The 26,059-nt window shown below is 38.5% G+C and overlaps 5 protein-coding genes across 6 annotated transcripts; 2 read left to right on the top strand and 3 right to left on the bottom strand.

Annotated features, from left to right (window-relative positions):
- Positions 1-289: 289 nt before the first annotated feature.
- Positions 290-5,391, bottom strand: LOC136261660 (nuclear cap-binding protein subunit 1-B-like). The gene is made up of 25 exons (XM_066055699.1): positions 5,243-5,391; positions 5,077-5,195; positions 4,913-5,013; positions 4,779-4,863; positions 4,557-4,736; positions 4,379-4,500; positions 2,990-3,059; positions 2,891-2,944; positions 2,787-2,846; positions 2,621-2,731; positions 2,410-2,571; positions 2,246-2,356; positions 2,134-2,198; positions 2,029-2,091; positions 1,905-1,979; positions 1,679-1,785; positions 1,483-1,617; positions 1,339-1,429; positions 1,195-1,288; positions 1,035-1,138; positions 927-987; positions 826-873; positions 649-777; positions 483-596; positions 290-429 (listed from the first exon to the last, which is right to left on the bottom strand). The coding sequence occupies exons 1-25, from the start codon at positions 5,292-5,294 to the stop codon at positions 316-318; spliced, it is 2,427 nt and encodes an 808-aa protein (XP_065911771.1). The 5' UTR covers positions 5,295-5,391; the 3' UTR covers positions 290-315.
- On the top strand, positions 4,963-12,038 carry LOC136261659 (death-associated protein kinase 1-like). Its single transcript, XM_066055698.1, has 13 exons — positions 4,963-5,460; positions 5,737-5,850; positions 6,013-6,111; positions 6,213-6,311; positions 6,648-6,746; positions 6,803-7,000; positions 7,052-7,150; positions 9,012-9,110; positions 9,229-9,327; positions 9,387-9,464; positions 9,666-10,376; positions 10,450-10,638; positions 10,783-12,038. The coding sequence occupies exons 1-13, from the start codon at positions 5,413-5,415 to the stop codon at positions 11,959-11,961; spliced, it is 3,111 nt and encodes a 1,036-aa protein (XP_065911770.1). The 5' UTR covers positions 4,963-5,412; the 3' UTR covers positions 11,962-12,038.
- LOC136261662 (myosin light chain kinase A-like) lies at positions 11,999-14,087 on the top strand. The gene is made up of 10 exons (XM_066055701.1): positions 11,999-12,156; positions 12,217-12,426; positions 12,488-12,626; positions 12,726-12,849; positions 12,908-12,956; positions 13,030-13,056; positions 13,115-13,267; positions 13,325-13,370; positions 13,510-13,575; positions 13,635-14,087. The coding sequence occupies exons 1-10, from the start codon at positions 12,086-12,088 to the stop codon at positions 13,860-13,862; spliced, it is 1,113 nt and encodes a 370-aa protein (XP_065911773.1). The 5' UTR covers positions 11,999-12,085; the 3' UTR covers positions 13,863-14,087.
- On the bottom strand, positions 13,977-23,468 carry LOC136261661 (uncharacterized). Its single transcript, XM_066055700.1, has 5 exons — positions 22,403-23,468; positions 22,224-22,314; positions 14,443-14,538; positions 14,295-14,378; positions 13,977-14,241 (listed from the first exon to the last, which is right to left on the bottom strand). The coding sequence occupies exons 1-5, from the start codon at positions 23,401-23,403 to the stop codon at positions 14,044-14,046; spliced, it is 1,470 nt and encodes a 489-aa protein (XP_065911772.1). The 5' UTR covers positions 23,404-23,468; the 3' UTR covers positions 13,977-14,043.
- LOC136261663 (RCC1-like G exchanging factor-like protein) lies at positions 23,435-26,058 on the bottom strand. 2 transcript variants are annotated; one of them, XM_066055702.1, is made up of 11 exons: positions 25,918-26,058; positions 25,744-25,868; positions 24,909-25,005; positions 24,770-24,856; positions 24,642-24,718; positions 24,506-24,590; positions 24,336-24,446; positions 24,122-24,283; positions 23,735-23,878; positions 23,621-23,685; positions 23,435-23,566 (listed from the first exon to the last, which is right to left on the bottom strand). In XM_066055702.1, the coding sequence occupies exons 1-11, from the start codon at positions 25,946-25,948 to the stop codon at positions 23,489-23,491; spliced, it is 1,062 nt and encodes a 353-aa protein (XP_065911774.1). In that variant the 5' UTR covers positions 25,949-26,058; the 3' UTR covers positions 23,435-23,488. The 2 variants fall into 2 exon arrangements, with proteins under 2 accessions (XP_065911774.1, XP_065911775.1); XM_066055703.1 differs by lacking the exon at positions 24,122-24,283.
- Between the last annotated feature and the right edge of the window lies 1 nt (position 26,059).

Raw genomic sequence — 26,059 nt, 5'->3', positions numbered from 1 at the left:
CTCACGCCTCAAAAAAAAAAAGATGTTTCGGATAGCAGCAATTCGAGTTAGATTTGTAGCGAGGATGCCATCTATGTTAGTACGAAATACGTCAAGTGAAAGCAGAGACGATACTCCTAATAATGCCACGTCAGACAAAGAAAGTACGAAGCATAATGTCGATGCGAAGAACAACCCTCTCCAGCCCTGGCCTGACGGAGTTAACCCACACACTGGAGAACGAGGCGGCCCAGCTGGACCGGAGCCAACTAGGTATGGTGACTGGGAACGAAAAGGACGAGTATCAGACTTTTGACTACATAAACATTAAAAATATTAGCTAACAAGTGCCTGGAACTGTGTAAATACTGTAGTGATGCGTGCATCCACGTCAGCAGTAAATACAGTGTTCTCCAAGATAGGGGTACATCTTAGCAGGTGAGCATAATTCTATAGGTAGTAGTAACTACATTACAAATCATCAAGCTAGTAACATCACTCACCTCCAATAAAATCTGCTGAAATCCTTCACACATGCACTGGTACCAGATAGTATTGTAGCTTTGGTTTCTGCCATCACAATTCTGCAAGTGTTCAGCTATTATCATAGTAAACTTCTGTAGTTGAGATGAGCATTGTGTTTAGTTGTCAGCCCAATTAACAACTAACCTGACACAAAGTGATGTAAACTTCATTAACTGTTTTGTCAGCATCGTCAACTTCCTCTTCCAATTTCTTGAGGTTCTCTTCTAGCTCATTCCTATCTCCGCTACTACCCATGGCTACTTCATCAAGACTCTGTAAACAGTGTCTCAAGTTTTGTTATAGCACAGTTGGGTAACTCACAGAGAGCTTCTCAAGTTTTTTCTTGCCTTCTTTAACTTCTTCACAAGCCTATCAAACTCCCCAATAGCATGGGTCCAAATAGAACATAAATTTTTAAAAACCTTAAGATACGTATTGTGGGTCTTGAGTAGGGCAGCTCTTATGATATCCCAAGCACTCTGCCTGTATATAAAAACTATTAGTGATAGCAACAGTGTTGAAAACTTCACCTCATAAAACTTCCAACCATTTCAGGTGCGAACAGCCAATTAATGATAGTGATGGTATCAATAATCTGCATCTTGTTCAGCTTATCCAAAATTAGTGACTGCCACTAGTGTAGTTTTTTTTTTTACAATCATACACACACATAAACTTGGTCTGACATACTTGAGAGCTAAGCTGCCAAAAGTCCACCACAGATTGCAGGCACACCATTCGTTCTTCCTCGGTGCTAATCAGATTCAAAAACAGTGGCCGGAATCTTAGGAAAGAGTATAATTGTTCTACATTTTGGACTACAGTAAAACATACTTGGCAAAGGCATTAAAACTATGACTGATAGTTTTAGAACCGGCTTGTAACACACATTGAGTGAGAATATCAACTTTCTTCTCTACCAGTGCTGTTGGCACAAACAACAATGTTAACAAAATGAACACATCACAGCATAATTACCTCCTCTGTTATGGAACAATTCAGGAAATGATTCTAGTACTGAAGTGTCTAGAAGTATAGCCAGCTCTTTTTCTGGTGTTTTGTTTCTGAATGCTGTCAACAGCTGTTCGACCAGTTCAGACTCCACAGAAGTAGCTAAAGGCAGGACACACACCACACACACTTGAGTACTCATGGGGGCTATTGCATCACATACTATTTTCCTCTTCTGAAGAGTATTTGAAAACAGGCTCGGGTTCATGGGGAATGAGACCTCGGAATTCTGGTGGAATCTGCTCCACTAGCATGTCATGTTCAGCTAACCTAAAGACAATGGTATTAAAATAAACGATGCACATGTATGTTACAGGTTGGCAAAATATCCTCAAAAAATAAATAAATAAATAAACTAAGGACAGTAGGAGAGTATGTAGCCCATCTACCTGGAACACTTTGTGAACACTTCTGCTAGAAACCTCATCTTATAATGGTGCACTGGTAATTTCAGGGCATCTTCCCTACACAAGCCAACAAGATACATATCAGTATACAAACAACACACCCTACCATTCCTTCCAGGTCCACTGGAACTGAAAGTTACTGAGGTGGAAGGCAAACCATCCAGCAAACCTAACCACATATCAGTGTAACACAATACAGTATTGAACTCACCTATTAATACACACAAAGTTCATGCCTTCCAGTCTCTCAAATAAGATCTTGGTGGCATGAGATAGCTAAACAGAAAAGATGATGTACAGTTTCACAAACAGTCATAATTCACTATTAGTGGGTATACTGTCGGATGACACTTGCAGAGTTCTATTAGCAAACAGCTGTAGTATATGGAGACCTCCGGGGCACAAGGGAGCTGCAATACCCTGCCCATCAGTGCCTATAGTTTTACAAGATGAATCATCTCTTTGCTGAGTGAACATAACATCTCACTTCCACTATCAGGTAGTCCACTGGAATCTTTACACGTTGACTAAACAAAACCAACTGGACAGCACCATTCTTTCTATTATTGTCATAAGCCTGTATAATATCTGATATGGTCTCCTCGGCCAAGTATCTGTCAATAGAATCATCTGCTGGCAGGCCTCGGGTCTATACAAATAAGTCACAAAAACTAACACACTACAATAATAACTCTTACATCATCAGCATTTTGCATATCATCATTGTTAAACATTCTGAAGACAGCCCTGGGAAGAGGATAAACCGATTCCTCTGTGTGGATAGGAACATTGACAGGCAGTAGTGGATGCTATTTAAAAATCAATTGAATTTTGTTCTGGCAACATGGCCAATTATTCACTTACAGACATGGCACTAGCAATTTCACTCTCAAATGCCATAAAGGTACGCAGTAAAATTCGTTCCTGCAAATAAAAATAATATGACCAATACTGGAAGGTAACAGCACCTTCCAGTTGTTGCCTCGCATCTTCTTTATCTGACTCCATAGCACCTCCAGGTACTGCAAATGCATTGATGACACCATGGCAGATAGTTGGTGACTAACCTCTGCTTGTACATGAGGCTTGGGTGATGTCCACACTTGCAGGGCAGGAAGATAAGTTGTCCGTCGCTTGCTGGATGAAAGAGTTGAATAAGATGTACAGGTATTTACAGTACAGCATATACCACCTCCAATTACAATAAGTAAAAATGTAAAAAAAATGGAGTTCAATGTTTAGTTTAGTGGCACCCATCTCACAATGGCTGATATTCAAGATATGGATATGATCATGTGTTTGAGGATTTGATGATCAAAGAGGGTGGCCAAACTCAATTAATGATAAGAACATGGGCAGCCATTGTGAGATAAAACCAAGCAAAATAATGAACGACTTTCACAAACTTTGCCAGGTGCTACAGGTGGTAATAACATGAAGTAGCAAATAAAGAAGGCTGACAAGGATCTGCACTGTGGGGAGCAGAGAAAGATCCATGTACAAGCTGCAGGACTGTGGCCAGACTTGACAACCAGTTTTGTAGATTGCTAGTTTTCAGGCAGCTAGTCTGTCACCATTGGTGTTGCTTAGTAAAAATGTTGATATTTTCAATGTTGTCATAGACCCTTAGTCCCATACTAAATCATAGACTAAATTTAGCCCTCCTATACAGGTGGCAGATTCTACTGTAGTTTCAATTACAAAATTACTGTGTCTGGCAACACATGCACATGAGCTATGTTCAGCCCTTTACACAGCATTACAAATGAATAACACATTACAACTGAATAACACATTACAATTGAATAACACATTACGAGAAGGACCTCTGCAATCAATCTGGAAAATTTGTTATAAATGCAGAGAAGCCATCATGTGGTACTACCATGAATTGACACCTTGCGCTTTCACCAAAGATAAATGAGACACAAAGGAGGACACAGGTAAGCATGCATTGTACAAACTGTAGTATACCAAAAGGTACCTGTCGGGCCGAACAGTTAAAAAATCAAGCCCATAGCCTTAGCTGTTATCGACTCAATATTGAGTTACGCTTGTCTGAAAGCATCGGACAGCTGGTTTTAGGGATATAATTCACTGCGCACAGTGAAAGTACACAATAGCCAATGGGTATATACCAAGTCATCACCATGAAAGCTTTCTTAAAGTGGCATAGTCAAGGTAAAAATGAATTAAAAATTAGCCTACAGCTAGGTACCTGGCTAATGATCAATAAGTGTGCACCACAATGGCCTGCTAATCTGTGACTTTGTATCATTGCAAAAAAAAGTATCTTTATGACAAAAAAACAATGTGCATGCCTTAGATACTATTGCTGGGCATTGTCAGGTGACATGTTGTTTATGGGTACTGGGTAAGGATTACTAAGGCTTGTCTCAATTACTATTGGGACTCAAGAGTAATAATAGGCTTCTAAACACTGTAATAGCACATACTTCATGTAGTTGTCGATGGCAGTCAATAGTCGCTCAAGTTCATGTTTTTTTCTTTCCTGTAGCTCTCTCCCAACCCATGGAAGTGCTGATACTACACAGTAGACATACCAGTCAGATCGTACCTGTACCAACATTTCTACTGTAATAATGTGAACACACACTACACAACACACTCCACCTGAGGAATGTCAGGTTCATAAGTTACAGTAATGAATGTATCGAACAGGTTCATAATAGAGGCTGATGCCACCACTTTAGAGTTAACCAGATCAGCCAAAAATCTGACCAGTTTTCTGACTTGCTCATAATTTCCTAGAGCCAAATTCTCTTTCAGCGACTCAACCATCATATCTACAAACTGGACACCATTCACAATCACACCATCACTGACACTTCATACCTCTTCTCCCACTTCATACTTTCTTGCATTCAGTATCCCAACCAGTGTGGAGTATATAGTTGTCTTCTCAGGGTGGGTAGTAGCACTGTATATAATAACATATACACTGCAAGATTGTCATGGGAGGATCTTACCATTTGCATATTACTTTTAAAATAGTTTCCTTGTATGTTCGGAGATCATCTACAAGAACGTTAGCCAATGTTTCCAAATTTTTCTCCAACGTAGCAGTGCTCTGTTGAATGAACAAAATCACATCTTTGAGTGTGCCAATTCATGTTTGCACTACTAAAGGTACCTTTTCTCCAACTTTTTCTATCAACATTTCCAGCTTGGTCTCATCACTTGGCTCCTGTTCCGGAATTTCATCTGATCTGAAGTTGCCTGCTGAACGTGGGCGTTTAAACGGTCGCTTTCCTAAACAAATATTTTTATCAATAAATTATGACATAAATATATTGTACCTTCATGTTCAGGAGATTGGTCTAAGCCTCTTTTTCTTGTCCGTAAAGACATCGGCAATGCTGCACTTTAAATGGAATATACAGATTTGTGACTTGTGACGTCACTTTGTTACGACTGTATTTACAAGGGGCGTGGCTTGATTTTGAGTCTTGTTTGAGTGTCTGCGATAATGGCATCAGCTCTGTCGGTTGGGAGCCACCATTCGCCTGATAACAAGGTTCGTTCATCTAGATAAGTGTGTGTGACCGCTTGCAAGCAAACACAAATATCTATGGTTTATAAAGACGTGAGGTCAAACGTGGTTGATAGCTATGAGGGCAGGTATATATTTCAAACGTTTGTGAACGAAGGTTGTGTCTTGGTAAATCATATTGCCCTTGGTATGTACACGTGCGCTTTTTGTTACCTGAATGTACACACTGCAGAAAGCACACTGCAGAAAGAACAGTGCATGGTCATAAGGTAACACGAGTTTGTCTATTGTTTGCTATAGGAGCCCTCACATTCAAGTCCTACCCAGGAGCTGCTAACTGCTGTTGACAATGGAGACTTAAATGGTGTAAAGCAGATTTTGACTGAAAGCAACATTGTCAATGCAACTAACAAGGTGGTTATTGTGTGATTGAAATGATATCAGCATTTCATGTTGTGCTACAGCACACACATCAGAATGTGTTTACTGTGGTATATGTGTACTGTTCAACACATTGGTTTTGAAGTACTTCTGTTATTAATAGTATCCATACGAAATGTATTGTTTACTCCACAGCATGGGGAGAGTGCACTACACATAGCTGCGGGCTATGGACACCTTAGTGTGGTGAAGTTGTTGATTAAGAGTGGAGCAAAACTAGATTCAAAGGATAAGGTACTGGTGTTTTTTATTGTCTAGTATGTGGTTATTACATTCCACACTTTGCCTACAAATTTTTTGAGGTAATTAAAGTGTAAACAATTTCCTTTATCTAGCATGGGGACACCCCACTCTACTGGGCCTCTCGTCATGGTCACCTTAATGTTGTGGAATTTCTTTACTCCTGTAAAATTGAACTGGACATGCAAGACAAGGTGTAGTACTGTGTGTGCACTCTGGTCCAAGTACTTATGTATTGCTCTCTAAAAAACAAATTTTATTCATTTTTCTTACATCATTATGTTTACTTAACCTTAAGTACTCCCCTTTACTGACGTATATGTGTACTTGAGAAGTAGTACAACATAGTTGACCACAAAAAGTTAGTACAGTTGTTCAGACTGGGTAAACATTTACCAACAACATTATACTTTATTTTGAGCAAATGTGTGTACTATATGTATAGTTTGTATACAGTGTGTAGTTTAGGTGTGGCCATGTTTTTACCACATCATTCTATTGGCTGTGTTCTATGTTCATCATTTTTGTAGGCTGGAGAAACTGCTCTACATGTGGCCACCCGCTATGGCCAGCTAGAGGTTTTAACATTTCTATGCAAAGTGGGAATATCATTGGATGTTCAAGATAAGGTTCATGCAGTGTTTGTGTGTCAACTAAACTCATGATCATATTCATGTACAAATAGGATGGGGAGGCTGCCATACACTGTGCTTGCTGGCATGGCTTCCAGCTACTAGTCGAGTGTCTGGTTGAGGCTAGGTGTGACCTCAATATTCAGAACAACGAGGGGGAAGCCCCACTCCATGTTGCTGCTGCACGTGGCCATTATGACATTCTCTGTTACCTCTGTGACTCTGGGGCTAACATCAATAAACAAGACAATGTAATGTTAATTATGCTATGCGTAATTGTAGAATAATTGATAATTGTGTAGAACGGATGTCCTCCGTTGCGGCTGGCTACTCGACGAGGTCACCATGACATTGTTGAATACCTGTGTAAAATGGAGTGTGATGTCAATATTAAAGATAAGGTACACAATGGTGTTAATTTGATATTCTCCTACTGTGTGGGTGAGTATACACTGCTGAGTCACTTGACATTCCATGCATGACTGTCATAAAAGGAAGTGCATTATTTATAAAAGTTATTGCTTGATGCAATCTATAACTAGCTCTTGTAAAACTAACAGGAAAAATCTCTGTAAATGTTTATATAGTATGTGTGCAATGGTATACACAGCAGAATGGAAGGCTGGTCCAAGGCTGGGTTTACTGTGAAATTGGTTGCACTCGGTATTTAACATTTGATGTATTTGTGTGTGTAACTTCCTTAATTTCAATGTGCAGTAGTTTGTAATTACAAATTAGAAGGTGTAGAACCTTAATATTGCTGTACCATCTCCTGCTCAGTGGGCTAGTGATACAGTAATTATGTGTAGTTGTTTTGTGACTAACAGCCAACCTCAGTTTCACAAGGTGTTCAATACAAAAAGGATTCTTTGTTGAGACTAATTGGCTCAATGGTAAAAGATTTCAGTCCTCCCTTGCTCAAGTAACTAACTTGTAATGTTTGCCAAGTTTACAAACAATAATGCCCTAGAGGTACATAGTGGTTAAATTCCTGTGGCTATTATGAATAATCCTGTGGTTATTAGAAATCTTTGTGTTGTACAGAGTTCTTGTGCGTGTAGTTTGAAGTTCAAAAATGGATCCATTTGATTGGTCGAAATATTGTGCAAGTGATTTTGCTTGTTATTGTTGTCATGCAAGCACTATTAGAACCTCTGTAGTGTGAGAGTATGGGCAAGAGATAATGTGTGCATGTGTATGTGTGTGTATGTGAGAGAGACAGCCGATGTGATGTGTGGGTGTGTTAAGTAGGAAGGTTGATGTAGGATGTAATAGAATGTGTCATTATCAGCAAAAAAAGTATTTTGTGAATGCAATGCTCCCCCAACCACTCACTGGAGGAAGAAGGCAACATTATATGATTATTATCATCCAGAATTGAATACATTACTATCAACCATGAAATAGTTGTATAGCTAGTGCATTGTACCTGGCATGATGAGGGTGTTCCTCCTCTCCTATTTGTCCATGCTAGTGTTAGGATGCTGCAGGCTATCTTAATATAGCAGTTGTCAATCAGTAGGCAGCTTGAAACAACCGATAACACACTAACCTTTGCCGCAGCTAGTCCATTAGCAAGGATACTGTGTGAAGCTTGTTGAAGTATTCATCTCATTAGTGCACTCAACAAGGAAAAATACTTTGTGGTGCTGTTATACTGAGGTCAAAAAGGAAAACTATTTTCACAGCCATGAATTATTATTATTATCTTTGCGGAAACTTTTGTAGAAAATTGGTTAATTCTTGTACTACTGCAAACAATTCATTGATGATGAATTCTTGTCACAAACATCACAGAATTTATCAATAACACATGTATTCTCCACTGCAGTAGTTTTATCTGGGATACAAGTGGAACACTTTAGTGTTTTGCGTTTGAAGGACCATTGAACAATATACTGCATCTATAAATTCAGTTTGTTTGTTTGAAAACAAAATCGTTGAAATTTTATTTCATCTGATCACAATTTCTGTCATTTCTGAAAGGCTTTTGGCTTTTCACCAGTAAACATAATATGAACACCCTACACTTTAGCAGAAATGAGAGATGATGAGTGTTAAATGACAATCCATATTTCTGTACTCTCATATTTCTTTGTGGGAGAAACCCCTGCTAGCCCAAGACCGTGCAATACACTTGATTACAAGGGCCTCTCACCATACCAACTTCAAATAATTGCTGTTTTTTATAATTCAACTAACTTGTTATAGTAATTTTCACCATTACTTCATGTACTAATAATTTGTATATGTCGTTCGTAGCATGAAGAGACTTCAATTCATGATGCATGTAGAGAAGGCCAAGTGGCCATTGTGGAGAGCCTAAATGCTGCCAAGTGTAACCTCAATGTAGCCAACACAGTAAGTGATGTTATCACCTACAAACATGCTGCTCATACGTGCATATCATTACTAACGATAGTGTAACACTTACACTTTGTGAAATACTTTGGGATGTGTATATACTGTTTTCCTACAGAATGGGATAACACCACTCCACTTGGCTGCTAAGTACGGCCATACAGAAGTTGTGCGAAGTCTTTGCAGGGCAGGATGTAACATCGATGCTGTTACTGAAGTAAGGATTGTTTGTTGTCTAATTGAGCTTGCTTGTACTGTTTCCTTTATCTCCAACAGCATGGATATACTTCTGATGAAGTATCTGCAAGTGCTGGGCATGACACCACTGCTTCGCTCCTCTTTCATCTCAGACAAGTATGTTTTATTTATTAAACTGGTTGACAGTTTGTTATTTTTGGGATACAAACTGAATGGTAATTATTCATTTTATCTTTCTCTGATGTGATCCGTTAGTTACAAGATATTAATGTATTGCATCCAATAGAAATTTTGTTTGATTTGTGTACATGTGACTGGATCTATGAGTAATGAATGTAATTTATGTTATTATTGCAGGGAGGCCTGAGGGACAAATATGTTGATGATCTACTACCAGGAACTGTGGTTATGGACCGTGTCAAACTCTTGGTGTTTGGAGATGTGGGGGTGGGGAAGACAGAACTAGTTGAATCTCTCAAGTGTAGATTTCTCCGAAGTTTGTTCCGTCGCAGGTCCACATCTGACTTGACCCAAATGGCATTCCGGAGCACCCATGGTATCACCATCCATCAAGCTACCATCCCTAATGCAAAGGAGTTCAGCATATGGGACTTCTCTGGCCTAAATGATTACTACTTGATACATGAGAAATTCTTGAGTGCCAAAAATTCAATTTATGTAATTGTTTTTAGTCTGCGTGATCCAATCAAGAAGCAAATAGCAAGGGTTAGATTTTGGCTTTCCATGATCAAGGCTAAGCTATCATTGGACGATGTCACTACAAAACCACATGTTGTTCTTGTGGCAAGTTTTGCTGATTCCCCTTTACGATCAGTTGGATCATTGTCATCACTGTCTTCGGATGAAGATGATGATACGTTTGCTGCTTCTCCAGTAAGACATCCCAGAGGTGGTGCCAGTGCAGTTCTGATGTTTGCAACACAACAGTTTGGCCACTACTTCTCGTTCCAGGATTTAGTACATTCACTGGACTGCCGATTATCACAGACTTCGGAAATGAGAGTCTTGCGGACAACATTAGCATCGCTACGCATTACTTGTCTAAAGGTATGTAAACTTTTTAAATTGACTTCCTATTGTTAATATGTGTGCATTATTGCTTGTTATTTGGCACCCATAGGTACAACCATTGGCACCAAGGATAGCATTATTCTTGTTAAGAATTCTCCCACAGTGGAGGTGTGAACATGCACACTTTCCAGTGCTTACTTGGAAGGAGCTTCACCACAAAACCAGAGAGTTTATAAATCCGTTGGTGTCAGGAGAGACTCTCAAGGAAGTGCTGTTGTTCCTCCATGACATGGGAGAGGTAAATTATAACTGTTAGTAGCAGCGTCAACCTACAGTCTACCATGTGTAGTGTACAGGACATTTCAATTAATGTTTTCGTTAGTGTTAAGTAACTTTAGTAGTTGTACAAATTGGAATTACATTGTACAACTCTCTCTTACAGGTTGTGTATATCAGGGAAGATCTGATTTGCAATATAGTCATTTTAGACCCTGTATGGCTGGGGTCAAACATATTTAGTCCTTCTCTGCTACCAAATAGTTCAGTTATGCCGCCACACCTCAACTCAGTGACTGGCATCATAAAGATAAATGACATTAGCCGTGTTTACTCCAAGTGGAATTCTCTGTCTGTTGCTCGGCTGTTTGAACATTTTGAACTCTGCACTGCCAAGGATCAAGCTGGTAGTAGTTTTGAGTTTCCTTGTTTAATAAACGCTGAAAAATTATATGGTCTTTGGGAGAAAGATTTATCATTTACTATTTATGCTGGGATTAGAATCTTTTGTCAAACAGACAATGACATTTTCTCTTGTGGACTCTTTCCACTTATCCAATTGCGACTTAGAAAAATATTTAATCAAGATTTTGACGAGCAAGAGTTGGCTTTGTGGAGTGATGGCCTAAAGTGCTGCCGTGGAGAAGTGGAAATCATTGTTGAACATACAGAACCTGGACGAGTGATTGAAATTCGTGTACGTGGCAATGATGGATCAAACCGAGAGTGCTATGCACTACTCCAACAATTCTACTCTGTTATCACTAAAACTATCAGTGAAACCAACCCAGGTACCGTGATAATGACAGGTATTCTTAGCCCTGCAGACATGAGAGAACATAAAGAACATTTCTGTTACTCACGCCTTGACTTGTTTGAAGCACAGAGAGCAAATGGGTGTGTTAGTAGACCGAATGGGGATGGTAAAGAGAACATAGTGGACCTTATTTGCTGCGGATGCGAAGATACTCTTGCTACTGTTAAATCTGTCCCTTACTTACCACTTAAAACAGTCTCCAAACAAATAAGAACAAGATTGAGTTATTTGCTAGACCAACCACACCCCCTTGGTCAGGACTGGTGTTTACTGATACTTGCACTGGGACTAGCTGATGATACTCAAAATGTGGTCACCTCACAGAGCCCCACTGATTGCTTGCTACAGTTGTATGAGAAAAGTTCTTGTAGTGCTAACGTGGCAGGGTTGGTGGATGCACTAAAAACAATTGACAGAATGGATGCAGTAGAAGTATTGGTAGAATCTCTTCCGTTGTTTACTGACAATTTCTCCAACAATATATTTATTAATGTTCCTGGAGTTGAAATTACTTCTTATTCCTGTTAATAGACTCTTGTGTGATGTCATAAATTACGTAATGTAATTATTTAATGATCAAAATCGTATAAATAGTGCGTACGGAACTGAGACGTACTCGATTATAGTATAGCTAATTGAGAAAGTTAGTGCAATGGACTTAGTTCAATTCAAACCAGCTGTAGAATTCAACGAACGGTTCGAATCACTGGAAGAGTTAGGAAGGTGAGTCTACTGCTTGTGTGTTGTAGCAACGTTGTCACTTTCGGCTACGTGTACAATTAGGGGAAGGTACGGTGCAGTTTACAAATGTAAGGATCGGAAGACGAAAAGGCTTTGCGCCGGCAAATGGTTGTTCAAGTGTGGCAATAGCAAAACAGCTAAAGAAGACGTGGAGCGAGAAGCCTCCATTCTTAGCCACCTTAGCCATCCACTGGTCCTGCAGTTTCATGGTATCTACGAGTCAGCCAAGGAGTGGATTCTGTTGACAGAATTGTGAGTGTTGTTGGTGGCACGTTTAGAGAATAATGTAAACTGCGATCAACAAATTCTGCAGGCTTACTGGATGTGAACTGTTTGACTATGTCACGCAGAAGGACTACCTGGAAGAGCAAGAGGCTGCTAGCTATGTCAGAAATATCCTTCAAGCAACTAAGTACCTACATGACAACAACATCTGTCATCTTGATATCAAGGTAATGTCTACATGTGGAATACAAGGTTTACATAAAGAATCTCTACATGCAACCAGTCTGTCTGTCTGTACTGTTAGCTATTAATTTGTATCTTTACAGCCTGAAAACATTATGCTTGAAGATCCAGCTACTTGTAAGATTAAGTTAATAGATTTTGGTGTGGCTCGGTACATTGGTGGCACAAGTAATGTCACTGCAATGGTGGGAACACCAGAATTTGCAGGTATATTAAAACACTGGTGACCATACCTAGTAGTCATTTTAAAATCCTATTTCTACAGCCCCTGAAGTGTTAAATTATGACCCAGTCACTACTGCTGCAGATATGTGGTAAGTCCTAAAATCTTGTATGCATGCCTGTTCCCTGTTAACACTATAACTGTTTTTTAACACTTTATTGTAGGTCAATTGGAGTGCTGACTTATATACTGTAGGTTGATCAGGTGTTTAGTGGTGGGTTATTTTAAACAAATTTGTGTTGATTCAAGGTTGAGTGGAGCATCACCATTCTTGGGTGACAATGATGGAGAAACAATGCAGAATGTTTTGGATGGCGAAGTGGAGTTCCCCGATGAGTACTTCAATGATGTATCGACTGCAGCTAAAGATTTAATTGAGGGTCTCCTCATTTCAGCTCCAAAGTTGGTAACTTGAAGGATGTAATAAAGTATTATTTTTGATTGAAATAACATTATTAGGCGAAGAACAACAGCAACGGAAGGTCTCAAGTCTCCCTGGTTGCTGGTAAGTTTTGTGTTATTCATTGTCATAGTAACAATCACCCAGCGTGTCAAACATAAATTTCTGTGAAATATAAAACCATATAAGTGCACTCCCTCTTGATAGTTTTGCCAGAGTTATTTAAATAATTTGTTCCCCTCAGAACAAGAAACATTCAAGAATTGATACTAGCAGATTGAAAAGACTCAAAGCTCAACGAAAGTGGATGGTATGTACTACATAATTACACTTTTAAGTGTTGTATTTTAACATGTAAATTTGTTGCAGGTGACACTAAAAGCTATTAAAGTATCATTGAGTCTGTACAGAATGGCTAGCAGAAAAAGCTTACCGAAATTACCAAGCGAGACATGTGTCACACTTAGCACATCACCAACATCATCAACAGCTAACAGAAAAAGCTTACCGAAATTACCAAGTGAGACATGTGACGCGTTAAGCACATCACCAACATCATTAGAACAAGCCTCTTCAGATGATTCAACTTTTGACTAAGTTTTTAAAGCTATATAAAAATTCCATGTTCACCACACAGAGTCTATACAGACCATATACACTTATCAACCTTCATTATTGTGTTGTTCAGATGTTTATAAATATCCTAATCACTTTGTTGTACTATCTACAGACTTCTGGAAAGTGTAAATCAATTACATGTAATGTTGTTTTATTGATTTCATGGTTTATGAGAACGCCTGTTTTTATTTTGCATTAAATGAAGTATCTGAAGATATCGTGGGTCCTGTGTGGGGGCTGTTGGAACAATGGCTGGTGGTACAATGGCTGGTGTGGCTTGTTGAGGAGGTTGAACATAGGCAGGTACAGCTGGTATGGACTGCCCTCTTCTTCTAGGTAAAGGTTTTTGTTGAGCAGTCTAAAGCATGTATGCATACAGATGGTACTCTATCTCATGCTGAAACAACTGACCGTATAAGTGTACTCAATCATGTACTCTGGTAGTATTCGGTATGCGTTGTATATCACATACTCGTTTCTTCCTGTGATATTTCCCTGGAAAAAAAATGAGATAAACTGATAGTGCTCAGAAGACACAATAAGGAAATAAGTATCATACCTTGACTGAGTCATAGTATCTCTGCTCTCCAGATGTTCTTGTTGCCTTTTCTGGCTCTCTCCTCAGATAAGCATCCCGCATATTTCGGGGATACTCCTATACAAATGATACCACTCAAATGGCAACTTGTCTGACATCACTATGAATTAGCTAGCATCACCACTATCACAGAAATGTGGGGATCAATATTAGTGAAATATCAAAGGCTGTCCTATCATCCTTAACTGAACACAGAAAAGAATTGAAGAAGTGCTTAATTAAAAACATTTCTTTGAAATGTGTACACTATGATGAATTACATGATGCCACTAATTAAATTACATGATGCCACTTATTACATCAGCTAGCCAGAATGATAACAGGCCTTTGCACATATTTAAAACCCAGTGCAGCAGGCACTGACCTCTACATGTTCTCAGAAAAGCAACAACAGGAATAATACTAACACCTAATTGACACTGAAATCAATCAACCTGTATGATTCCACAGAAAAGGATGACTATTTCCATGTATGATAATTTTGACCACAAAGAAGCAAGAATTTGCTATGATAAAGGAGGATGACACAAGGAAATAAGATATGTGGAATGTACACCATGTAAACAATTACAAGGAAACTCTTGGGAAACAATATTGCAGGTGGTCTGCACAAAACCACACAAAGATAACTTGTAACAACCATTCGGAACCAACACCCATTTTGTGGGCCTGTATTATTTCTTTATAATAGACCAAAGTACACACACTTTATAAAAACACAGTACAAGCATATAGTTCAGCCGTTTCCATTTACATCATACAAAAACTAAAATGAAACTCTACTTGTAACTCTAGTATTTAAACTGATGTTGCGTGCTCACAATTGAAATAAGAAACTGGCACTTGATCTGATGCAGTGTAACAACATATGTATGAATATGTTAAGTAAACTTTCCAATGATCGTTATGTACATATGATACTGCATAGTTGATCATGTAACATTGTCAGCAGATCTCTGCAGATGACGCAGTTGTCTGTTTCCTGAGAAAACCCACTTCTAACAATGCCTTATTCCAGAAACCTCTGTTCGATATGAATGAATCACTTTCACAGGCTTTCCACACATGTACAGGTGATCTCATCTGTGCGAATTATGTTTTAGGAAATAGCAATAAATCGCTGCCCTACACGTAAGGAAGCATTTTGCGAACACCAAATTTCAAAATGAACATGATCGTATCAAACTTTAGACATACACACTTTTAAGTGCTCGTGAAGTAACAGCTGTTACAGGGCGTGCATATTTTGTATAGTTCTAGTTTCCCTATAGCAGCTCAACCACACATCTTCCTAATCCTGACTCCTCAAGTGGAGGATTGGTGCATGAAAGACGACGCAACATGAGAGACAGGCTACACTGACACAAGTGGCTCAGTATTACAGATACTAACTAAAGAGCAGTGACAACAAGCTTAAGGTGAGCAAGTATTCAATGAGACAACAAAATGAGTAGGGAGTGAGAGCAGCAGATGAGATCACGAATACATTTCCTCATACCAAACTTTAGACAACTATTCACTGAGTCAACAAAACCACTGCAACACAATACCTGCCCAGTGTGCGTGTGTGTGTGGTGCTAGCTAGTTCAGAGTTGAGAGTCTGTCAAAACAAAGTATCAGCATCAACTTGAAACAAAATATGGTGTTGACTTTTAAGGGAAGGGTATATTAATAAGTTCCTTATATTAGTTAAGTAGCACTCAAAATAAAGTGGCTCTAACCACACCATTAACATGATTACATCAGGAGCCCATAAGAGCTGCAAGGCTACATCACATGCAAAAACTCACTATCTAGTCAAAAATAATCACTTTACATATTAATTAAAGCATCACCTCAAATGCTATATGAAAACATAGTACACAAAGGAGTGGGTGAGAGACAAATATAGCAAAGATGAAGCTGAGTGCTATATTTGGTCTCACGACCACTCTTTAAGTCCTATATTTTCATAAAAGGCAATGCTTTAACTGATTTCAGGAACTTCCATTTCAAGCTCAAGTCAGTTGAACAAGAACACGTGTGAAATTATTTGAAACCAAGTAGCCTTGAAACAGCCAACTTCTTGGTAAATCAGCGTTTCACCTATGCAGAGTTCTATAATACCTCCATATAGCACTGCGGTCATGTATATAGAACTGTGGTTGCCTAGACCACTGTATATGCCAAATATTTAGCATTAATCTTTCACTCGAAGTTCTTCAAATTTTACTAAACACTGCACTGTGGACTGTGGGTAGTGAGCTTACATTTAATGAGCTCAGAAAGTGAAAGTGCACCATAAATGCAACTTATTATTGTTTGTGTGAAACCTCTAGCAATCACTTGTGAGTTGGTAAATTTCCGAATGATATTTATTGTCAAGGCCATTCATCAACAAAAACAGTTTACAGGAAAGCCTGTTTAAAGATGGTATGTTTATCTTTTAACCCACAATGACAGAAAGTCCAATTAACAGAAATTTACACTAGCCATCAACAAAGTTCTGATGGCATATGTACAGAATGTCTTTACAGTAAAAGCAAGAGTAAATAATTTACTCTTGGTAAAAGTCAGTCAGCGTTGAATCACATTCCAATAGTTGTCTCTGTTGGCTAAGAAAAGGGAAGTAAACAATATCAGTATAGTATTGCTTTGATTTACAGCCAGTTTCATATAAAAGTCTGACACTGTTTGGGTGTAGAGTATTACAACAGAAATAAATGCTGGATTTCGAATAGATGACTAGGTATCAAATGAACGTTTAGCATAGACATTTCTGTGCAGTGCCATAAATGACAAGAGAATGCTTTATGGCCTTCCTTATAAACTTGAGTCTGTGACCTATGCTGAGAAAACATTAAGGAGAGTACAACATGGTGCCATGATGGGGGTACATGAGAGGTCAATTCCAGGGAAAATATGAATGTTGGTCTTGTATACAAACACTGACCTCGTTTAGTAGTTATGTAAAGTTGCTTGAAAACAAGTTGATGTTATGCTACTTCTAAAAACCAGGCGCCTATGCAGTATACTATCGATGTATATTAGTTTATATTCATTCAGCTACTGTAGATAACTAGATCTGTAAATACTGTAATTAACTGTATTTCGTAATTCATGAAATATTTTATAATTTGGTAATTACATTTCTATGTATGTACTACCGTAAGGAAGCATATTACTCTAACAAACCATTTCAACCACAAATTACACACTCAACTGTTTTATAGTGTGTCTATCGCATGAATTGTTTAGAAATTAAGCATCAAGACTGCCCTTCATTTTTTGTTCATATAAATACAGGACACGTCCCCTTTCTCTTCAAAGGAATTTGGTATCTTACAATTATGCTGTTTTTCAGTTGTATTACGCTCATATAGCCCATTAGGAAAGTTGTTCACAACGTGTTCTGTAACCCATTTAACTTGAATTTCGAAATACAGGGCTCATCATACATAAAGCTTAGCTTCTTGAAAGTGGAATGCAATGTTTACAAAGCCTCAATTTCACATTATGCAGGCTGCTTTTGACACAAAACTGTTTGCTCACGCAGGCGTAATGACACAGACTGTCAGGGACACACACACCCATTTTTCCAAAACAGTTAGTGACCAGGAACCATGCCTTGTAGCCGGTTGCAGGGCATGTGCCTGGTTTAAAAAATGATGGTATGGAAACTGATAGATAGTAAAGTGGCATAGTGCAAAAAATTGGGCAATCTGTACTTTGTGATACACTCCTTATGACTTAATTTTTTATATAGAAATATGCTTTGGCTAGAAAAAATTGGGCAAATGAATGGACAATTCGCCAAATTTGCCAACATTTCATACTGCCAAAGTTTTCTACTATATGGTACCATATTAACCCACATGCTTGTTTAATTCACATAAAATGTAGAATTCAAATGAGCCCAACATATATTTCAGACCAGGCATCTACAAAAAATTTTTGTTGGATGTATAGTAGTAAACAACATGTACACATCTGTGTCACCATGCACATTAACAGTTGCGGGGATCCAGGGGAGGGGGTCCATAGTGGGTTGAGCCTTACCGACAGGAGGTAGGCAGTAGCTACCACCTTTCATTATCATTATACTGGGAAGACAGCACAGCTGATACCCTCAGAAAAGAACCAATTATTGAATTATCCTTTTAAAATGAATACTTATTGTAGAACTTTTAACACAGCAACATCACCCAAAACTGATCCCAGCATTTCTAAAAATATCATCATGTTGTTGGTTCAACAATCTTAACAGTTTCTGTAAATGCATTGTAAGACTAAAATTTAACAGTGAAACACAACTGACAAGTTAATTCACTAGTCAAAGACAGGAGGAGCTACCATATAGCTGGACGATAGCTGGACATGCCTCGGAGTGGACCCCTCAGGACATGCCACTGATTGTTATTTTCATGTGCTAAATTGTAATGGATGTAGCAACCCAAGATTTACAGTATGCCAGAACATTTTTGTACATTCAAAATTGTAATGTCAACTGTTGTTGGTAAGCTACAAAAATCCTATACCATTATTATAATTAGGGGGCTGAAACAATCATGGTATTTTAGTATTTGAGGACTCTCTAAAGTAACGATTGAGTACTCACGAATACTAGTTGCATGTAGACCCATTTGACATGTTTTGTACCAACCTTAAACAGTTTACAGCTTTTCAAGTAACAACAATGATACACACACTGTATTAAAGTACTGATGTTTGTCCCTGACAAAAAATCATGCCAATCAAACTCTACAGCCTTCATTGTGTCACTCCCTGATGACAAATATCATATGAGCTGGGTCACGTGGTCTTAATGAGTACTCGAGTACCAATTTTACTATCCAAGTACCAACAATCTTGAGTACCCCTCTGGTATTAGTATTTGTTTTAGCCCTAATTATAACTGAAATATAATTATAACTGTAATGGGGGAGAGACAGTTCACTTTTTGATCATATGTACACCTCTAGCCTGATTCTACTGATGACAGAGAACTGTTGATAGGTGATGATTGACATTGATAAGGTCAAACGTTTCTTCTAAGAGAAGCCTGAGGTGTTACTTGCAGCAGTACCTTTGCTGAACCTATTCCAGTTAGACACTCTCCCCCAGCCTTAGTTAATATTATGTCAACACATAAAGTGTTCAGGAATGTTAAGGCTGACCCATTAGCTGTAAGTATTGCATCATAACCTTCAGGCTACATGTTTTGTACATGCAGGCTATCCAGTTTAAAAAGGCTATCCAGTTTAAAAAGGCTATCCAGTTTAAAAACAATCAAACCAACAACCTTAGCCATTATTGAATTGCTGACATCAGTTAGTAAGTCAGTCAGCCAGCAGAAAATAATAAATACACAACCTATTGGAAGCATTTCAGGAGGCATGCACTGTTGGGCTTAATTATACCTAACCAATACTGCCAAGGCACTGTGAAGGTATTGTGGGGCTGGATTCTGATTCCATTTTTTTTCATGATAAAGAACAAATCTCCATGATCCCTATTGCACTGTATGATGTTTCCTTCCACTAGTCCCAAATATCGTTAGATGAAGGCAGACGCCACTAGTCTGGCCTCACAGAGAATGGGAAACTACCTGCCCACACATCTTTTACTAAGAACAATAAGAATTGTTCATACCAGTCACAAAGTAGGGGAGGTAGGGCAAGCATTGTACCTTGATTGTATATCTCTTTTGGAACTCACATGAATCTTAATAGTTGTAACACAATACTAGGGGTTCACTAGGGCTCGGTATACCGCTTCATGTATATGCTTCAAGAAAGGTTTTAAAAGAGCGCCCCTGTTAAGTGCGCAAAACAGTGATTGGTCATCAAGTCCGGAGGACGAGAGCTAACAAATCTTTTGTGGCAAAGTACATAGTCTTGGACTTAATGTGAAGTGCATTTAATTGAGTCCTAGTGAACCTCATTGTTTTGCTGGTTTTGTACTGGGATTGTTGACTAGCGTGATAATAATATGCAATTAAAGTATGTGGTACAGCTGTTACTAAACATTTTATCACAAACTATACAACCAATGGTAATATTCTTCAGTAGCACTTATCCTGTGTCCTGGACATGTTTGCTGTTATATAGTCAACAATGAAGTTTGGCTGGAGAAAGCTTCAGTGAATTTTCTACAATAAATTTTGTGATAAAAAATATGGCAATTTTAAATTTGTGTTATATATGAACTTGATCCAGGAAATGATTTACATGCCATTAAAACTATGCAAATGGTCACAAAGGTGGACAAGATGAAGAGTGAATGGCACCATTGCTTTGTTTAAAAATGTATACCGTGTTAGTTTTAGAATATTACGTGTGAAAAAGTGTTTTATAGATTTCACCTAGAAAATCAAGTGTTTTTATGAAACAAAATACATCACCTAAATACTGACACAAAACACAATCCAAATATCCTTACACCCCCTACAGTTTGCAAGTTTTGTATTGTGACTACTGAAGCACACATAAAATTTGAGACAAATTATGCAATTATAAATAGCTTAAAAGAAGCGCCTATAAAGTATTTCCAACCTCCTCTGACTTGATCCTTTGCCAAACTATTATAATTACAGAGGTTGAACTCAATATTCTAAAAGTGTCTACTCAAATGGTGCTAAGGAGAGCAGTGACAAAGATTTCTCTGTAAGAGTCCTATCAACCTGTTTGCTTTGTTACAAATACTGTTGATATGGAGACTCCACAACGATTTATGGTTCAGTTGTACAGTGTACATGTAGATAATTGTGATTCTCTACTGATTCTAGTAAAAAGAAATAGTGCACAAACATATTGTGCTACTAGCCCAAAGAGTGTTGTGCTTCCATATATGGGACCCTACACAAAAGCTAGACTGATCCACCGGTGCAGCACAAGACAGCACGTTTCGTGCAAAACTGTCCATGGTTGAGGAGTTCTTTTGACAAGATTTCAAAAATGCTAAAGTGGTGTCCACCTGTGTGATCAGAGATATTAGCGACAATGTTTAAACTTTTGAACGATTTAGTTTACATCCCATACAATTACAAACCAGTTTACGCTCCTAGTGAGACTACCAGAGCCAGCTACTCATTTCAACTAACAAGACTACATGCAAGAACAAACATTTATCTCAACTCATTTCTCTCATTGACTAATTCAGATTGGAACAAACTTTAAAAAATTAATGTAAAAAATGAACTGTAGAAGAAATTTAACTAAATTCATTTTTGTAAATTAGCATGATACCGCAAGCAAGGAAATTTTGACACCAGAAAAATTGATGAATTTGACAAATTAGTTTAATTCATTAAATTTAAATTCGTCAAATGTTTATAAACGCCTTTAAAAGTACAGGTTTTGTCTATAATTTTTTGATTTTCATTAACATTTTATTTGTCAAATCTGAAGTGTGAATTCGCCAAATTTTCTTACGTCAAAATTTCCTTACGTACGCTCCCTTACAGGGCTTTCTTTGGCTTTGCTAATTTACTAAATAGAAATGATAGGGTAAAAACTATTACTTCAGCAGAAAATATTATAGCCAGGCACTAACTACTATTGAATGATGTTAACATCTAATGTAGACAAGATGAAGCATAACCATCACTTTGGTTTATTTTAATAGGAGAGCTGTATCATTGAGTGAGCTAGTGAATTCTGTGAAGTTGACTACATAGTTAGAAACCAAGTTGTGCACATTTGCTATTCCAAAAAATCCTCACTGTATATATAACCCGAACACCAACATTACAATAGTCTGACCTTGATGTCTCCCAAGATGACTCTACACTGGAACATGAGAGCCGGCTGAAAGGAATGCTTCCAATAGGCGTGGCACTTTAATATATCATCACTAAAAAACAAGAAGGTCAGCAAATATCACAGTACTGATATTTTTGACTATCAAATGAAGCTTACAACTATAGACTTTTCCGTCATACCTAAAATAAATTCCATTACCAAAATTTCCACCATTGCTTAGTCTGAGGTCAAGTCCTTGTTCACAAATATCATCTGGATTGGCAGCTGAAGTATGAAACAGTTTCTGCTCATTAAGATTAAACCCACTTCCACGAGTACCCAAGATTAGTTTCTTTTCTAGATTATAACGTTTTAAAAAGTGTAAATTTTGAATACGCTTCACACTATAGATTACCAATGGTTTTCTGTAGAAATGTTGTGCTATGGCTTGGTACTCTTCAGTACCTGGTAGCACCATATACAATTCATAGCTTTTAGAACTGCCAGCCAGTAATCCCATTGGCTGCCAGTGTTTGGGAAATTCAACATCTTTATCGGCCAAGTTTGTACTGGGTGGGTGAACATTTGTAACTGGAGTAGACGGACTTTGTTCATCAACTTGACCACCTGATTGTTGACTTCTGGTGTCATTTGTTTGTTCAACAATTGAAACACTAGTACTAGAAGAACTACTTGATGCACCTGTTGCAGGGGTTTTCCCTGAATTGCGCAATATGTTGTCAGCCGGTGGTAATAATATCTCGTCACTGTCCTGAGCACCCTGGCCCTCGCGTTTACCATAATTCTCAATTTCTTCTTGCATCAGGCTAAGTGCCAGAGCATGGTCCAACATCTCCTGTTCAACGATATCAAGGTCGTCTTTAATGTAAGTCACCGTAGGGCTTCGTCTACATTCTAACACGTCACCGATAACAACAGGACCATCCTTGGCCATTCCGTCAGATGAGTTTACTTTTACCTTGCCCTTTTTCTTGCTTCTGTTACCCTCTTCATTTTCTGACGAATCCGTGTTTCCCGAAGATGAAGAAAGTAATATGACGTCTGTTTTCCCGTCTGCTGTGCTTGCAGTTTCTACCTTCTGCTTCTTTTGTGTTGTAGGAGACACACCATTACTCGTTCTCTTCGTAACCTTCTCGTTTTCTACTTTTACTATCACAATTTCATCTTCACTAGAATCCATGTGAAAAAGAACGGGGCTTATAATGAAAATATTTCAAAAAGCGCGCCCAGTATTTATAAATTATCATCAAGAAAGTAAATACATTTTATTTATCAGCCAATATGACAAGTTCATGAAGCATGGGAGACACACTGAGTATGTTAACATTGCTTGGAATGGATATCTAAAAAAAAGGAAGAGTAGCTATAAAAGTACAAAATCACAGAACAAGTCTTACTTTTAGTGGCTGCAATTCCGTCCCACCAAAATGACCGGGATAACTGCCCCACACGAGAAGAGCCTCTGATAATATTGTATAAAGTACTGATGCCATTTAATTATATATTCTCACCTGTACAACATGCCACGATGTAATGTAAGCCGGCATGTAAAGATGAGACAGGACCAAATGATGTTTCTGAACCATACAACTTAATTCCATTTCTACAATGGTTGTCAGGCTCCAGTGTCCCCCAGTAGTACAAATTACCGGATGCTATACCAATGAGACATACAATTAAATCCAAAAACACAAATTACTTATATATGTGTAAAACCTTGATTTTTTTTGCACTCTAAAAATCTAGGGGTGAACTGTGCAACCTTACAACCTCCACAATTGAAAACGTACAATTTTTTTGCCTCTTTAAAAATGAGTTTGATAACATGATTAAGGGATTGCCATGTGTTACACAGGACTGAATAACTGCCATCAAGAGGGTACACAACAGAACCTGACCTGTTAGACAACAAGTAAATGTTCCACAACTGGCAATTTGTATGATCTCCTCTGACAGTGTAGGGAGGTGACATTGTTGTGGTGCAAGGACTTGCAATTCTGAACTGTCTACCCCAAGTTGGCTATATTCATTGTTACCCCATGCAAATACTGTTCCATCAGCTATAGAAGAGCATTTACACAGTTTCTGTGTCCAATAGTATCTACATGCTACCTGCAAGAGCATAACAGCTGTCCACACAGGTGTCAATACGTGAGATCATCTTGTTTTGAATATCTCCAACAACAGTAGTAAAATTGGTCAGAGTGACTTCATTGCCAATGCCTGAACACAATGTGGTGAAAGCCAACCTCACAACTGTTTTACTAGTTAATAGAACAAACCAGTTTGTCCATCTGCTCCCCACCCATGACTAAATACTCGTCCATCCTTACACAGGAGCAAGGTGTGATCCAATCCACACACAATCTAACATATACACTCAATCACAGCATGCTACATAATTTAACTCTTGCTTACTTGATGACAATTAGCTGAGGCCACTTTGTGTGGAACATACCACTCCTGCTGTAATCCCTCTGTATCAGTCAAGTATACTGCATCACATCTGCATCAAATTTGTATTTAACTTGTAGAAATGAATGCACCATTTCCATGAGTTGTTAAGACAGCAAAGTGCCTTCGTCCAGCAGATACATGTACAATCTTTCCACCTTTAGCATCAAACTCTACTTCTAAATTTTAAAATGTGTTAAAACCACAATCTCACTTTTCAGTAACACATACCATGAAAGTCTCTTAAACTCGGTGAAAACCAGAATTTTGATGACGTGTTTGTGGAATAAGTTATACTAAAATCGATCAGTCCTGCCAATCTGTCCACCTGTTTTATTAAAAAGATTCATGTCACTTTGATGTGCATACTGTATACAGGTGACACTATAAGATGTCGAGATTGGGAGAATGAGTGAGTGCTGTAGCCTTAATACCCTTCACTGTCACGTGACCCTCCCGAGTCCAAGATTAGGTTTGAGTAAATTTGTACCCCCACAATCTATGATAAGGCTCTGGCTGGTATATTTGGAGGTATGTCACCTTACCCCAGCCAGACCAGGTGCCTTACAAGCTTATTTATAAATACGCTACAGCGTGTGTGACCCATGTCACACTAACTAGCCGTAGTTTGTTACGAGTTAGTGGAAAGACACAGGGAGGGATCTTTGGGAGGGATAAAGTTGCACACGTTTTCCTTAGCTGCCACTGCTACTGTAGAGAATGGGTGGGCTGCTACCCCAAATCTGTCGGTTGTTTACCATGAATAGCATACGTAGTCCATGCATGGTATTCACAGTAAGCAACCAACGACAGATTTGGGAGCTAGTGTGCGACCTAACCCTATTGATAGTTAACACTGTTTAATTGCATGTAATTGAGGATTAATTCTTGGAACTTTAACACCTAGTGCTGGGGGTGGTGGCAAGGGCAGTCCATCTAGCCCGGGGAAAAAAAACAAAACCTCTGAGAGTACTAAAAGCACAGGTAAAGATTAGAGTGAGATTTATAATACAAGGTTAACAGTCTAGTTTAGCTAGTTTTCTCTTTTAACTGATTGGATACTCACTGGAGCAGGTGTTAAGTGTCTGGTCCAGCCATCAGCCATTGCAGCAACTGCTGCTGTTTGCCGCAAATTTCCACTAGCGTATAAAACACACGAGGAGTAGCACAGCTGATGTGTAGATTTAACAGCTACAGCACAAAGACATACACCACCCCTCAATGAACCCCTTTATGTTACCAATATAGCGCCTGAGAAGAACTCGCAACATTTGCACGATTCGCGGCCTCGTCTGCTCCAGGACCCCAAGCTGGCTAGCTATCTGGGTACACCTCGTGGTACGGTGGTACACTGTATTTTAATTGTTTAGCGCAATTTACGT

The sequence above is a fragment of the Dysidea avara genome, chromosome 7, assembly GCF_963678975.1.
Source record: "Dysidea avara chromosome 7, odDysAvar1.4, whole genome shotgun sequence".
Classification (NCBI taxonomy): domain Eukaryota; kingdom Metazoa; phylum Porifera; class Demospongiae; order Dictyoceratida; family Dysideidae; genus Dysidea; species Dysidea avara.
Note: the sequence above shows the minus strand (reverse complement) of the source record. Positions and strands in the feature narration are given on the sequence as shown.